The sequence below is a fragment of the Ammospiza nelsoni genome, chromosome Z, assembly GCF_027579445.1.
Source record: "Ammospiza nelsoni isolate bAmmNel1 chromosome Z, bAmmNel1.pri, whole genome shotgun sequence".
NCBI classification, from domain to species: domain Eukaryota; kingdom Metazoa; phylum Chordata; class Aves; order Passeriformes; family Passerellidae; genus Ammospiza; species Ammospiza nelsoni.
Genome location: NC_080669.1, coordinates 32,136,088 through 32,152,079, shown reverse-complemented (window position 1 = coordinate 32,152,079; position 15,992 = coordinate 32,136,088). Strand labels below are relative to the sequence as shown.

General features: G+C 36.4%; 2 protein-coding genes across 5 annotated transcripts in view; one reads left to right on the top strand and one right to left on the bottom strand.

Annotated features, from left to right (window-relative positions):
* NAA35 (N-alpha-acetyltransferase 35, NatC auxiliary subunit) overlaps positions 1-14,331 on the top strand; it is a 27,472-nt gene extending 13,141 nt beyond the window's left edge. Inside the window, exons 13-23 of the mRNA XM_059491781.1 lie at positions 945-1,004; positions 2,224-2,330; positions 2,565-2,631; positions 3,877-3,975; positions 5,228-5,406; positions 7,016-7,152; positions 8,141-8,208; positions 8,448-8,588; positions 10,179-10,301; positions 11,385-11,465; positions 11,966-14,331. Of these exons, the coding sequence (XP_059347764.1) occupies positions 945-1,004; positions 2,224-2,330; positions 2,565-2,631; positions 3,877-3,975; positions 5,228-5,406; positions 7,016-7,152; positions 8,141-8,208; positions 8,448-8,588; positions 10,179-10,301; positions 11,385-11,465; positions 11,966-12,025 (1,122 nt within the window). The 3' untranslated portion in view covers positions 12,026-14,331. The remainder of the gene's footprint in view (positions 1-944; positions 1,005-2,223; positions 2,331-2,564; positions 2,632-3,876; positions 3,976-5,227; positions 5,407-7,015; positions 7,153-8,140; positions 8,209-8,447; positions 8,589-10,178; positions 10,302-11,384; positions 11,466-11,965) is intronic.
* The window catches only part of GOLM1 (golgi membrane protein 1), a 36,883-nt gene continuing 33,089 nt past the window's right edge, over positions 12,199-15,992 (bottom strand). For 3 of the 4 annotated variants that reach the window (XM_059491782.1, XM_059491784.1, XM_059491785.1), the window contains exon 10: positions 12,199-15,992. In XM_059491782.1, the coding sequence (XP_059347765.1) occupies positions 15,928-15,992 (65 nt within the window). In that variant the 3' untranslated portion in view covers positions 12,199-15,927. The other variant, XR_009420397.1, reaches the window with a different exon arrangement.

Here is a 15,992-nt window from a genome sequence, read left to right as displayed (position 1 = left end):
GAGAAAACTGAGCACTATGTATATATTTGGTGTTTTTAACTGTTAGGCTCAATTTCAAAATTTACTATCCTTCCTGATAGTTACTACTTTTCTTCTTTTGATAAGGACCTTTTCTTCTCTCAAACATCTCAATTTTCCTGTAATTCATTAAATAGTTGTGTCTTACTGGCCAAGGCCAAGCAAGTTTCTTTGGTTGAAGAGCTGTGTCTACAGCAACAGAATATAATCCTTTGCTATGTGTCTGATTTTTTTTTCAAATTCATTAATCAGTATCCTGCACACGTGCCTATAACACAAGAGGGCACTAAATAGGCATAAAGTTAAGCACCTGCTTATATTCTTTCCTTAGTAACTGATGTTACTCTTAGTTACTGCCTACATGTATTGGAAGACACTTAAATGCTTGAAATATTTTTGGTATCCATGCATTCACTGACTGATAAAAGAGATACGGTTACAGCAAACCTCTCATCTTGTTATTTCCTGCTAATTAATGAAAGGAGTGTTTGCATGAAGAGCCTGGTACCAGTTAAAACTTGCCTGGATTTCAATCAATTTTTTAAAATAAATTCTCAGTTTTGTTCAATACCTAGTATAGTTACATCATTATCTTAATCACACAGTACTTTTTTTTTCTGTACTATTATCTTTCTAGTTGTAGCATTTGAAAATTCAGAACACTTTTTGTTAGGAAATGAGTAATTGCAGAAAATCTTCATAATATATTTTGTTCTGTTCAAACTATTCATGGTCTGTTTCTTACAAGCTGTGTAAGCTATGCTGTTTGTGTATGCCTTTAGACAAAATGTAGGTGTATTTACCCAGCTGTATATATTTGTTTAGGAAAGGTGTGTGTGTAAAAATGATTTGGTGTATATTTATACATATATAAATTGGCATATTAACCTGATTTGTGTTTTTTTCTTTTCCTACATATATGTTAGGACTTTTTCTGTGAGTTTAGTGAGCAATCACCGTGTGTTCTTTCAAGATCCCTGTTACAGGCAAGTCCTAATTATGTCTACTATTAAAATACTTCCGTATTCATTATAGATTCATTTTCTTTAATATTTCAATAATTTGCATGTAAGTTAATAATAGTTAAGTGGTAAATAATGTTCTGGTGATATTTAAGTATTAAGTATTATGGAAGAAATGCTTTGCTATGAGGATGATGAGGTATTGGAAGAGGCTGCCCAGAGAAGTTGTGGATGCTCCACAAGCATTCAAGGCCAGAAAGCTGTCCCTGCCTATGGCTGCGAGTTTGGAACTAGATCATCTTTAGTGTCCATTCCATTGCCAACCATTCTGTGATTCTATATATATAGGTTTATGTTTTGATCTAATTTCTAAAATAATTTTTAAACACTGTTGCTTTGATCATTTTAGTATATGCTAATTAAAACAGAAAGCATTTAATATTGTTTTTCTCCACCATAAAGCTGTGCCTGTACACATATTTTTATGCTGCTCTTCATGTGCTTTTTCATTTTGGGGCTGGTATTTGTATTCATCTCCCTATTTGGACAGAACTTAATGTACAGACTGCTTCTATTGCTACAACAGTAAAACTGATGGTTGATGTAGAATAATAGGATGCCCCTAGATGCCAGAATTTCTTTACATTTGATCCCTGTTAAACCATGTGTAGAGCCAATGGACTATAAATGTGGGCAAGTGAAATGTGTTCCTAGCATGTGTGTTCTCACCTTCCACTACATGTGTTGGTGTAATCGCTGTGGGTGCCTGACAGCAGAGTTTTTTCTTCAACTGCTGAAGAACCATGTAAGAAGGGGACATAGCACTCATGGAGGGAAGTTAAATGAGTATCAGACATGACTGATGTAAGTAGTAGCATCCAAAGGGATTGAAAAACATCAGCAGTACTCTGGAAATATATCCTTATCTTTGTCCAGAGAAGGCACATATTTTATGCTAATTTTCAGAAATGTCTGCTGTATCATCCAAGAAATTGAACAATTTTACAAGCACTCTATTGTGCAAGTAATAGAGCTGCATTTGGTGTCCTGGGAATACCAAAGAAGTGTCAGGTCTCAATATTTCTGAGTCTTTAACCTTGGACCTAGTTGAGCCATTTTAATTCTTTAGGTAATCTTACAATTTTATTATATAAAAAAGGTACTGCCAGAGCTTTCTATTAGTAATTCTAGAGCATTACTTTTATGTTAAAACATGTTTCTAAAAACACATCTTTACTTTTAGACAACTTTCCTAGTAGATAACAAGAAGGTGTTTGGCACTCATCTCATGCAAGACATGGTAAAAGATGCCTTAAGGTCTTTCGTCAGTCCTCCAGTACTTTCTCCAAAGTAAGTGGATCTTGAGTGTACTTGTATGTGTTTACATGTCTGATGAAAAGGTATTTCTGTTACAAGAGCAATGACAATTGTACAAAAAACATACATTTTGTACATAGTGCTTATGTATGAAGGACTCAGTTGCTGTTGCTGCACTCATGTTTCTTTTTTGTTTTGTGCTGCATAGATTTTATAAATGGTGGCATTTATAAAAAATATGTATGTACATGGGTATTTCCTTTTTAGGTGTTGTCTTTATAATAACCACCAGGCAAAAGACTACATTGATTCCTTTGTCACACATTGTGTTCGGGTAAGTGTTCTTTCCAATTATGTATCTGTATGTGAGAACTTGGCAGATGTACATACATTTGAAAATGAGACAAATTAGTTTACACACCTGACATGAAGGGAAAATTGAAGAAGTTGGCCATCTTAATTTGGTAATGCCTTTTAAAAATCTGGTGTAATTATTGCTGGTTTTCTTCTGCTTCCAGATTTTTATTTAGCATTTATAAGAAATCTGCATCTACTACATCTTTATAGAGTAGTTTCATGTCACGAATGCTTATCAATAAAAACAAAGTTATTTTAATACTCTGTTCAGTTTCAGCTTTTTAGGATTCTGTTGTTGAATGTGGCATGATGAAAATCTTAACAAAATCAGAATTATTTAGGTTGGAAAATACCTCCAAGCTCATTGAGTCCAAAACCAGCACTGCCAAGTTCATCACTAAACCACACCCCTAAAGTGCCACGACTACATATCCTTTAAATATTTCCAGAGATGATGACTCAACCACTTTCCTGAGAAGCTGGTTCCAATGCTTGACAGATTCCATTGTGAAGAAATTTTTCTTAATATTCAGTAAAACCTCCCCTGGCACAACTTGAGGCCATTTCCTCTTGTCCTGTCACTTGACAGAACAGATGAGCCTCACTTGGCTGCACCCTCCTTCCAGGTGGTTGTAGAGAGTGATAAGGCCTCTCCTGAGCCACCTTTTCTGCAGGGTAAAATAAAAACACCCCTAGCTCCCTCAGCCACTCCTCACATGACTTTTGACACAGACCCTTCACACCTCCATTGCTCTTCTGTGGACATGCTCCCTTAAGGTCTCTCTTGTTGTGAGGGCCCCGGAAATAAAAGAGGTTTGAGACAAGGCCTCACCCACCAGTACTGAGTTCAGAGGGACAACCACTGCCCTGGTCCTGCTTGATACAGTGTTTCTGATACAGGCCAGGATGCCATTGGCCACCTTAGCCACCTGGGCACATGGATTTAGGTATAAGAAATACCTCTTTAGCCCTAAGCATTTTACTCTGGTGACTTCCTAAAGGATGCTGACTTAATTTCACATCAGCTTGTGTGCAGAGAATTTGGCTCTTGCATCACTCCATAGAGTTTGCTTTCCTGCTAACTTGCACTCTGTAGGGAGTAGTAAGGAACCCACTTCCTAATATAGATGTATAAACCAGGTGCCTAAATAGACATCATAGTACTTCTCCTGTAGTTTCAAAGTTGTATTGGTAATTTAAAATTACACTTTACTTCTTTCAGCCATTCTGTAGTCTGATTCAAATCCATGGACACAACAGAGCTCGCCAGAGAGATAAACTAGGTCACATCCTTGAGGAATTTGCCACACTACAAGATGAGGTAATGTCCTAGGCAGCAGGCCAGCAAAGTTTCTGTCCAGGTATATTAATGGCAGAGTGAAGCATGGTACTAAATTCTAAATGAATGATGGAAAATCCTTAAGACAAAGACTCCTAAAATTTAGCACATTTAACAAGAAATTTTTAGGATGCATCCAAAAACTTTATGCTATATGTGTTGAACAAAAACATACATTTTTTAATATTAACTTTGTCCAATAAGTAGACTTCAGAATGACCTGCTGCGATGTAATTTAATGGTAACTGCACAGCTTTTAGTCTCTATCCTGCTTGTGATTATCAGTCTGCAAGATGAAACCAGGGGGAGATACACAAGGTGTGCTTACAAGACGCCTTTGAAAACTCAGCCTTGTACCTATCTAAGATGGAAACTGCAAAATTTTGTAATTAATAAAAGTAAAGTAAAAAAATAACTCTTAAAAATATGTGTTCTGACTGATTTTTGGACATCTCTCAAGAATGGGGAGAGATGAGAAGAAAAAATACATTCTCTATTGCTGGAAGTTGGGTTTCCTCAGCAGTGAGAGCCATATAATAATAAAATATTTCCCAATATGGCAAGGAGAACAGTTGAGGAACTTGGGGGGAGATTTTGTGTGCTCCAGCTTACTTCAAGATGGTTTGAGTTTGTTGCAGTATTGTAGCTGAGGCACTGTTTTTTTCGTTTTGTAGCAGGTTATATGGATTGTTCTGTTTAGGCTTACTGACGGTATTCCAACAGTGAGAGACTTTGTCTTCCATACAACTTGCTTCTTAAGACAAAATTGGTCTTGGCAATATTTTAGTTACTCTGGTGGAACATAGTGTGTTTCTTGCATATGAAGCTTATACATTTATTTTTTCAGTACAGCTAGTTTTTTTTTTTAAAAAGTAATTCTTGCCAATATAGAACAATGAACACTAGCATGTAATGGGTTCTGAGTTTGTGCTCATGTGACTGCTAATGATCTATATACAAATACATTTAAAAAGTACAAATTTTATGTATCTAATGTTCTTGCTATAAATACTGTGTAGAATATTTTTGTTCTGTGCAGCAGAATTTACTTAAGTAGTATCTTTACAGCTTTCTGACAGTTCTAGACTTGTTTCCATCTTTTAATCTGGAGCATAAATTTACCAACCCAATCTGTTAAGATTTTATTTCTGGCTTTTTTTATTTCTGATGTTCCAGTCAAATATTTTTCCTCCTCTGTCTATTACTTTGAGGTCCTTTGGTTTCTTTTCAACAGGCAGAGAAAGTAGATGCAGCGCTTCATAGCATGTTACTGAAGCAGGAACCACAAAGGCAACATCTGGCTTGCTTGGGCACCTGGGTCCTATACCACAACCTTCGTATTATGATACAGTATCTTCTCAGTGGCTTTGAGTTAGAACTTTACAGTATGCATGAATATTACTACATCTATTGGTAAGAAGATGCTTTATTGACAGCTCTCTGAAGAGGGATGTTTCCAGAGAGCTATAATATTCGAAGGAGGGACTTCCAATATAATTTTATGATCTCAAGCTTGATCAACACTTATGGAGAGAAAAAAATCTGTTGGTCTCTAGCTTTTTAAACTTACTAAATAGCGTACCTTTTTTCCTGAAATAGTAATTCTCACTATTTAGCTTTTTGGCAGAGGGTCTTTTATTGACAATGAATGAAATGTGTGCTAATTTTGGTAGATAAGAGGTATGCAGGAGAAAAGCAATTTCCTTTATTCCTTTCTGCCTTTGTAGTACCAGGATCACTAGTCTTATTGATCTCTAGTATTCTGGAAAAGTTCTGTGAAGTTTTAAGTCATAACTGTAATGTGAAAGTTGACTTGATAAAATTAACTTCTTATCTGGGATATATTTGAAGAGATATCCTCCACCTTTAGTGAAAATGATCACATTATCTGGAAACAGAATACTTTTATTTTTCCACTTCCATTCACATTAATTATTTTTTATAGTTAATGGCTTGTGCTAAAAGAGAATTTCAAATTTTTTTTAACCTACCAAGAGATTCCTATGTAAGCCATAGCCTTCTTACTGAAGATCAAAAGAGTGCAAATGACACAAACTTCAATGTATTGCTTTTCTATGTTGTTTCAACAGTGGATTAACTATTAAGTGAAAAAATTAATATTTCAGAAGACACCAGAAGATGGCAATCTTTTTCAATTAGTAACTCAATAAGTAACAACAGCTTTTGTGTGAGACAGTATTTTCTCACCTGCCCTTATTTCCCTCTGCAAATTTAATAAAACCACTCTTAGTTGGAATTGTCATGTCAACTGCTTTCTTACTTGAGGAGAAAAAAAGAGAAGCAGTTTCTGAGAGGCAATGTGCAAATGAAACTCAAATTTCTCAGTAATTTTTCTTCTGATTACAACATTTTAGTAGCTATTACTACATTTTTATTGTGCTCCAAATCTGTAAAGTTTTTCTCTATTCTTTTTCCCTTATTCCTTTTTATTTGAAATCAAGTAAGATACTTATTTGACTTGCTTCCACTTTCTAAAAAATGTTCCTAAAGTTGTCTCTAACTCTGAAAGAACTGCATATGGATGTTTTGGGTCTGTGGGCTTGACCCCTTTATGTAATAATCCATAACTTTTTAATGCTTGAAAAAGTCAGTAGTTATATTGTTTCTCAGAATAACAAGTCAGAACAAAAGTAGAAAGGGTATTAATTAACATAGTATCTTTTTAAAAACCCACTTGATTTGGTGGGGGAAGAGTTTTAGAAAAATTTGGTCTTACAGGAGTTTTGAAATAAGAAGGTTAGACTTCACTTAGTAAATGTGTAAGAAGCTTGCATACCTTGAGCTGTTAGTGGTTGAATCCGAACGAAAACACGAACATAGACCAATGTGTTGATTCCAGCCGTGCAAAACAAAGAGTTTTCATGGCCCACAGTAATTGTCCTTTGCTAGGACATGTCCTTCACCTCTTGGAGCAAGCGCCTCGGTAGTCGGCGGGACGCGCGCAGCACGAGTGCGCGGTGCGCTGCAGCCGTAACCGCTCCTGTGTGCGGCCTCTGTGCAGGTACCTCTCCGAGTTCCTCTATGCCTGGCTGATGTCAACGCTGAGCCGCGCCGACAGCTCCCAGATGGCAGAGGAGAGGATAATGGAGGAACAACAGAAAGGCCGCAGTAGTAAGAAAACAAAGAAAAAGAAGAAAGGTACCTAGGTGTAGAGTGCTAACACCTCTTTCCCTTTCATGCAGCTATGTAGAATTAAAATTCAAAATTTAAACAGGGAACACTGAAATGAGTAGGAAAACTATCCTCATGTTTATGAAGGCTGAATGTAAAACTTTTAAAACGTTTCCTATTTATTTAGTTCGTTTTTTACTTTCAGATAGATCTTTCAGAAAAACACAAACTCATTTATATTCACTGTATATAGTTTCTTCAGTTGTGTTATGTGTTGGACCTTCTCAGAGTTTATAATTCCTGCAGAATTATGCTTTAGACTGTAACTAGGTTCAAACACTAGACTTTCAGCATATTTCTGTAATTTTTATTTGGCTTTAGAGGTCTTAAAGCATGTTTCTTAATTTTACAGTGGTGAGTTTCTGTTTCTTTTCCTTGCCACCTTTTCAAGGGGAACAAACAATTAATTGGATATTGCTCAGGATCATATCAATTAATTTCCCTTGTCTCTTGAAATTCAGAAAATTACTAATGTACTTGAGATGCCAAGTGTTGGGCAGTTTGACACTAATTAAACACTGGAAACTAAAGGGAAACTTAAAAGAATGCTCTCAGGATTATAAGGATAAAAAGTGCTGTAACTTCTTAGAAGTTAAAGCACTTTTTATCCTTATAGAAGTCAAAAAGATCCCTGAACTAGGCCTCTTGCATACAGACTGTAAGTTTGAGGGTGTTGTTCAGTGTTTTATAATGTCATGGCAATACCACTGATCAGTTTTTATTCCATTGAGAGTAGAATTGTGTTCATGTGACTGGTAGGGGTGTCCTGAGCTTTTTTATGTAACCAGGAGTCAGGGAAGCAGAAATGCATGTCTAGGCTTTGTATACTTCAGTTATTTAAAATATAATTAAGAGTTAAATGACTTTGTAGAAATTTGGAAGAACTCCTCTATCTGAAATTAATATATGTACTTACACTGAAGTAAGAAAATGTATTTTTATGTAAAATTTGCAGTTCGCCCTCTCAGCAGAGAGATCACCATGAGTCAAGCATACCAAAATATGTGCGCTGGGATGTACAAGGTAACTCGTTTGTGTTCTATTTGTTTCAAATTTTTTTGTAATAGGGATCCTGCATCCACTGCATGCCTTCTTTTTTTGTAGTGGTAATGAAAATTAAGTTCAAATTTATAATTTTCTATTCTGAATTCTCTACAGTTTTTCTATCCTTCCAGTTATACCTACATCATAATTTTGATCTTTCTCACAGCAAAGTATGACATGAAGCTAATATTTTCACTATATTTATCTTTTTCGTTTAGACAATGATTGCCTTTGACATGGATGGCAAAGTAAGAAAACCTAAGTTTGAACTGGATAGTGAGCAAGTTCGATATGAGCACAGATTTGCTCCATTCAACAGTGTTATAACACCACCTCCAGTGCACTACTTGCAATTTAAAGTGAGTAATCTTCAAACATGATGCTGCCCATGCTTTTATAGAAGTAATTTACTCACTTGCTTTAAATATCACTGTCATGATAAAAAGAACCTCAGAGTTCACATTGAAGCTATGTCACAATGGCAAGGACTTCCTAGCTTTAGTTTTGTGAAAGATGTATTGCATTGAAGTCTTTATAAACTTAGACATTTAGCATCGGTCTGATATGGCAGTTTAAGATGGTTCTGTTGAGTTGCATGAAAACCAAATCTCTTGGAAGTCTATTGAAAGACTTCTCGGCTGCAGTTAATATAGCAGCATGTTTTTTTAGTGCAGCAAGCAAATGGAAAAACAAGTAAGTTAATTTTGAGTGGTGTGTAGAAGGGACCAGTGGAGACTTGTCTTGTTCAGTCTCCTTCTTGAAGTAGCATTATAAATCACATTACCTGTGTCTTTGTCTAGCCAAATCTGAAAAAAGTCAAGGTTGGAGATTTTCCAACCTCTTTGGTTAAACCTGATCCAGTTACTTTTTTCTGGTCCTTTAAGTCACAGGATAACTGATTGAGGGCTGCACTACTCCTTTTTTTTGCCTAATGCCCAACGTGAATTACCAAGCCACAACCTGTGGCCTCTCATGTTATGCTGTTTGCCATTATGAACAAGAAATCTTTATCTTCTGACAGCTTTATAACTGTCTTTCAAGTAGTCGTAGGCTGCTATTAAAATTACCCATTAGCATCCTTCCTATTAAACTGAAAAAGTCCAGGTCCACTGACCTCTCCTTGTGGGTTATATGCTCTAGGCCCCCAACTATCTCCACATCTCAACATCTTTCTTGAACTGAGTGGATCCAGCCCTGGATGCAGTATTTCAGATAACAGAACACAAATACCAAGTTCAGGATGATAACATTCTTTGATATGCTGACCATACTCCTGTTTGTATAATCCCATATGAGGCTTGTCTGATTTGTAGTAAGACCACCTTGTCAGCTCATATTGAACTAGGTGTTTGCTGCTTACCCAGCTGGTTATTAGTCTCATTTGTGAGGTTAGTCTGTACTGAAACAGTGCTATTTTCTATTCCAGTTACTCTCCCCAGTTTAAGGTTACAAACTGTTGTAGTGGAAATTAAGTGATTATCGTGGTCTTGTCATTAAAGGTTTTTTGAAATCTGTAATCAAGAACAAAAAAAAAATTGAAGAATCAAAATTGTATAAAATGAAGTTTTGTACAGTTTCAGCATCTGACTTGCTATGGCTTTGAGTAAACAATATACTTTTTTTAATCTACTTTTTTCCTGTAATATACCCTGTTTTGTGCCACTGTTAAAGCAAATGAATGTCAATTTGTTCAAGAGAGACTGTTTTATAAAGATTGTGAGAATTTCATTATGTTTTGTGGCACTGTAACAGTTGACCACTGTGTTGTTGCTTGGGTTTTGCCATTTTAAGTAAATATTTTCAATTTCAGTTTTGATTTTTAAAATAGTATTTAGTTGACATAACTCTTCTCTTTAATACAGTAATGTGATAGAAACAATCTCCTGGCAATTTTAAATTTCAATTTTATATATTTTAACATGTATTTATGTATTTCTGTAACACGCTAGGAAATGTCTGATTTAAATAAGTATAGCCCACCTCCTCAGTCATCAGATCTCTACATGGCAGCTAGCAAGCATTACCAGCAAGCTAAAATGATTCTTGAGAATATTCCGAATCCAGACAATGAGGTAAGACTGCAATACTAGGAAAACAAGTATTTGCTCAAAATAGAGAAAGTGGTTTTTTTCAGCTGGACATCCTTGACGTCCAAAATGTACTTCATCGAAATGGTGAGCAAAGTTGAGTGCTTTGATTAAGGGGTAGACAGTGGTCTGTGTCAGTACAGCAGTTAGCAGAAAGTTTGCTCGCGGTAAAAAAAGCTCTCTCAGCTGAGGACCTGAGATGCTGGATGGCAGCTTATTTCCTTGCATGCTGCCTTCTAGCCCCTTTCTGAAAGCACAGCACTTGTAATCAGACAGTGATAACATGCCTGTCGCACTTAGTTGGCATCTAGTAATTCTGGTGGACTCCTGAGAGGTGAGGAAAACAGGTTTGGATACCATTAGGATGAAAAGAGTATTGGTCTTGGTTTTGGCACTTGTTCCCTGGAGCAGTTTTCTCAGCACTGAGCTGTAAACATGGGTAGGAATTTCTCCCTTTTTGTCCATAGCCTAAAACCTTAAGTGTCTGTGACTGTATTTTGGAGCAAGGAGGATGCTTTTTCTGTCAAATCTAAGCAGATTTAAGAACAGTTACAGGATTAGGTCCTCCTTAGAATTTAGGACTGTCTCCTCTCTGGATACGTGGTACTCACACATGAGCTAACTGAGGCCAGGATAGTTAAAAGGTAGCTTTGAGCACACTCAGAGCACTTCCATGCAAAGGGCCACCAGTTTGATACATGAGTTCCTCTTTCCATTGCAATGTTGAGGATAAGATGCCTAGATTCTATGTATACCTTTATTTGTGTGAGCGCCACAGAACTTGCCATAGTTCCCATGTTTTTGTTCAAGACTTGTTAAAGCTGTGGTTTCTGTGGCCTGTTGAATTTTTTGAAAAGTGAGTATTAAAGTAGATGCACCCTTCATTAAATTTAATTAATTCAGCTGTTGTATTTAAAAACAAATCCAAAACAGTCTGATCTCTGTTAAACTGATCCTGTAAGAGAACTCCTGTATTGCTAATAGAATATCTACATTACAGTATTATCTTTGAAATAATTGTGAGGTCAAATGTTTTGCCTTGAAGACTTCTTTCTGTTTTATGTTTAGGTCAATCGAATTCTAAAAGTTGCAAAACCAAATATTGTGGTCATGAAGCTGCTGGCAGGAGGCCACAAGAAAGACTCTAAGGTAAGGAAATGCCAGCTCAATTGAACATAAAACGTTCACATACATTAAGGTTGGATTCAATGATATGAAGATTTCTCAACATGAACGGTTCATCTAATTCTGTGTAAAACCACCACAGATCTCTTAAGAGCCAAATGAACACATTCAAGCTGTATTTACTCTAAGAAGAAGGAAACTAACTTATTTTTCCCCTGGAAATAGTTTGTTGTAGTTAAGCAAATATGGAAAATTCTGACCTGTAAATGTTTTCAGAAAAAAAAAAAGGGAAAAACATGTTGGACAACACAGACTATAAGAGTATTCTTCCATAGTGGGAACTAGCAAGCATAACAGCAGCTTGTATGAACAAAGTGATGGGAATGCGGGCTGCCACAAAGACTATGTTTTTTCAATCTGTTGCTGTTAAATTTTTTTTTCTGTCTGCAGGTTGTTCTCGTAATAAGTATTAAGTGCAGTAGTACTGCTGTTCTAATGTCTAATCTTAAATCTTTTCTTTATAGGTTCCTCCAGAATTCGACTTCTCTCCTCACAAATACTTCCCAGTTGTGAAGCTTGTTTGAAGTAAAAGACTTTTTTTTTAGAATACCTGAAGAATACCTGCGTAGCAGATACCAGCTCTAGGAGGGGGAATAACTAGTGCTGCACTCGGACTACGAGGGACATCCAGGATAAAAATACTGTCATGTGGAATATCTGTACTGCTGCCTTTTTGTGATTTGAATGACAACTGCTGTTTTAAAGTGGTTTGTATAAAGTTTATTGGATTTTCTGCGTGAAGCTGACTTTAATCAACTGTAGTATTAAAGAACACTGTATCTTAGTGGATATTATTACAGATTTTGATCATAAATAATTTTTATTACTGAGTTCTGACAAAGTGGTGCATTATAGGAAGTGAATAAAAATCATGCAATAGAGCCTCTCATCTTATGCGCACAGCTAAGCTACTGCAATTCTGCATTTGCAGTCACTTGGAGAAATTTTGAGTTCCTGTATTTTTGTATAATTGCATCAGAATTGCTCACTTTGCAAGTAGAGGAATGTTGGAGGTTTTTTTCAACATGTCCTCCAAGCTAAAATGATCTTTATAGAGAACAAGAGCAGATGAAAATTAGTCATTGAGTAACTGAGTGAGTGATTAATAGTTGAAGTTTGTTAGTTTTTGTTCTCCAAGTCTGAGGAATCTGCACAGCAGATATTCGAGTAGTCACTAGCAATAGCACCAGACACTGAAGACTATTTTACCAACTCTGCAACTTTGTTACAATCCTAGTATTTGCTGGTGCAAACAAGGGATTGCTACATTTGCATGATCTTTATTCTCCATTTTGACTGCAATGGGGCTGCTCCATCCTGTTGTCTTCTGTAGTAATTTTCAGGTAGATTTCCAAAACAGGAGAAGCCCCAAACCTATCCCTGCCTTCCTGGAATAGTTATGCCTTCCAAGCTTTCAGATGTGAAATAACACAGAGGTAAGCTGTTGTGTTGTAGCAAAAATGCAACCAAGGAAAAATGTTTTTCCTTTGCTACAAGCAAGGAAAAAATGTTCAAAAAGCGGACCAGGCCCTGGCCAAGTCATACTTAGGCCATACAAGCAAATCTTCTGTTGGACATGACAAATCTTCATTTTGGTGTACAATGACGTCCACTGTAGGGATGAGCTCATAACTCCACATTGGCCAAACAAAACATTTTTTGGTGTTAATCCTATAACCTGATTTTACTGTGGATTAATATCACTTCAGCTTTATCCCCTGAGTAGCAGCACTGCAGAACTAGAGCTTGAAAACAGTAACCTCTGAAGTGGAACACCCACTTGTCTTCCAGCAATTTGCAGCTTCCTGAAATAAGCAGAAGTACTGTCCTGAAGACATGTTTTTTTCCAAATTCTCTGCTAAAGAGATGGCATATCACATTATATGTTTGCTTATCGTCATGATTAATACACTTGAATGCTTCCATATAGCTGCCAAAGGAATAAAAAACCTGGAATATGCAGAGGTAAAATGGCACAGAACGTTCATCTGGCTTCTTGTAAGCAGTCACAAAATCTTCCCCATCTTAAAGATTCTGAATTACATGACAGTAGCTCAAGGACAGCCTTTGTTATTTCTCCAGAGTGAAAGAGAAAGCAAATTACATGTGATTTGTGGAACCAAGAAAATAGCAATAATAATATTTCCCCTTCTAATTACAATTAGAACTACATGAATTGTACAAAGTAACATCAGTACACCAGAAAAGATTACTTTTAAATGCTTACCTAAATGGATCAAGTTTAATTGTAAAGTAAAGAAAACCAAACCAAAGTGCTAATAAAACACCAAGATGCTTAGAGAAAAGTAGAACTAAAAACTTCAGTGAGAGACAATACTATGTACACCACAGTTCCAAATTAATCTCTTGTTCAGCTGCAGGTCTTTTAATTCTGAAGCTCTGTACAGTAGACATACAGGCCTCTTGCCTACTAGAAATCTACCACCCAAGTTAAATTGAAGCACTTGAAGTCATTGTGAAAAAACTGTAGTCCTTGATTTTGAACACTGCTGTTATGCATGTTGTCGGACCCTTTGCCCTCAGAGGTTTACAAGTGTGCTTTGTACAGAGGTGGTCATATTTATGAAAGACAACATCCAGTTGGCTAGGAGAAGCCCAAAAATGTACAGAAGCACAGCCAAAACAATTAGTTTTAAAATAATCCTCTGGCAATATATTAATTACCCTTAAGTGTTTGATTCTTTGCAATTTTTAACTTGGTACTGGTAAAGCTATTCATACAACTTGATTTTGGTGTTTCACTGTCTATTTTTTACTGTTAGAATATATGCTTTTTAACAATCAATATTAAATTCCTGATCAACTTAAATCTCAGCTGCATAATTGTTTACAGATTAAATCCTAGGAAAATGGTCAGAAGAATGGTAAATGTTTTTATGCAAATTATTGGTAAACACTTTGATGTTCAAGCATGTCGTTATTTGCAAAAAATATCCCAGTAACCAGATATACTTCCCAATACTTGTCAGAACAGATGCTCATTCCTCTTCTCTCCCATTTACAAGCATGTTTTCCCTGCTGGCTTGACTGTAGTAGCCCAGACTAGTTAGGTCTTACTTAAATGGTGAAAAACTGTTAGTGAACTGTTTCTGTGTTTAGACTTAACAGGCATCTTTTGACTTAACTCTGACCTTCACTTGATGACAACTAATACTCTCTTCATACACAAAAAAGCCAGCCTTAATCTTAAGGTACAGGATATACTAGTACACTGAAGAACGACACACCAAAAAGGAGTTACAAAGTGAAGTGCTTTAACAGAAGGCAAAGACAAATTTATGTTTTCTTAAATGGAATGCTGGTTGGCAAGTTAGTCCCAGCTGTCTGGCAGCTGTGCTGTCTTCATAGAGGTTGCTTCATACTCACAAACAATGCTCCAAACACAGGTGTCAGTCTTGGGAGCAGACACAAATATAAAAATTTCTTCAAACCAGCTGCCTATACATGGTGGTTGGACTGCAGTTAAGGATGTAAAATAGTAAAATAGTTTTTAGTTTACATTTTAGTTTACATTTAACAGACTGCGGAACATTAACAAGATGATACATTGTAATTAACATACAACTTCACAACAGCTAAAGCCTTACCTCTGGAAGACTGCCTCGTCTTCTGAATGCATAGTCTGGTTACCTCTGTCAGAAGTCCAGCAGAGAAGATTAGTCATGTTGAACAGCTGAGATTGCTGTTGTACAAGGCAAGCATTTGCATTCCTCTATTTCTATAAAAGAAAGCGGCTGAGTGGAATAAAGGGTAGTTGCAGTACACATTTGAGAGGGCTTCTGTCATGAAGTTTGCGAGTTTGAATTTTTACGCTAAACTTGTGCCCAGTAGTGGTAACCAAACCAAATTGTAGTACTGACTGTGTGGAATCAAACAAAGCTTTCAGAAAAATCTTCCTGGCTAATCTCTTAGCAAGAAGCTTCTATTGTCAGAATCCTTTTTGGTTTTTTTTTTAACTTTGAAGCTAAGAACACATCTCCCAGGTACATATATCATTCTGCATAGTATCTGAAGACTATAGTTGTGCTTTACCAGCAGAGAGATCCATCCTTGGCAGAGGACTGCTCATCAACTACCACTAATCCACACATATGCTTAACGCAGTATGACCATACAAGGTAGCCAACTTCAAAGTTACTAAATTTATTACTACCTGATTGCAATTTTATAATTGATAGGAAGGAGAAAGTCATTGCAGAGGCCAAACTGCTTTGAAACAAGCCTCCAGAGATATACCTCTTTTCCTCACTGCAACAGGACTAAAACTTCACAAGAAAATACTACTTTGTTTGGGCCCTTAGTCAAGCCTTTAGAAGATAATCAAAACCTTCTAAGATCACTTTGCTTGGATCATGGCTGTATTTAGGTGAAGAGGTGACTCAGTTGTATCATGAACTTCCTTTGTTCACAACTTCTGCAGCCCTTCACCATTGTCAGGTAAGTGGTTCTTCATATCTCCATGGTTGTGAA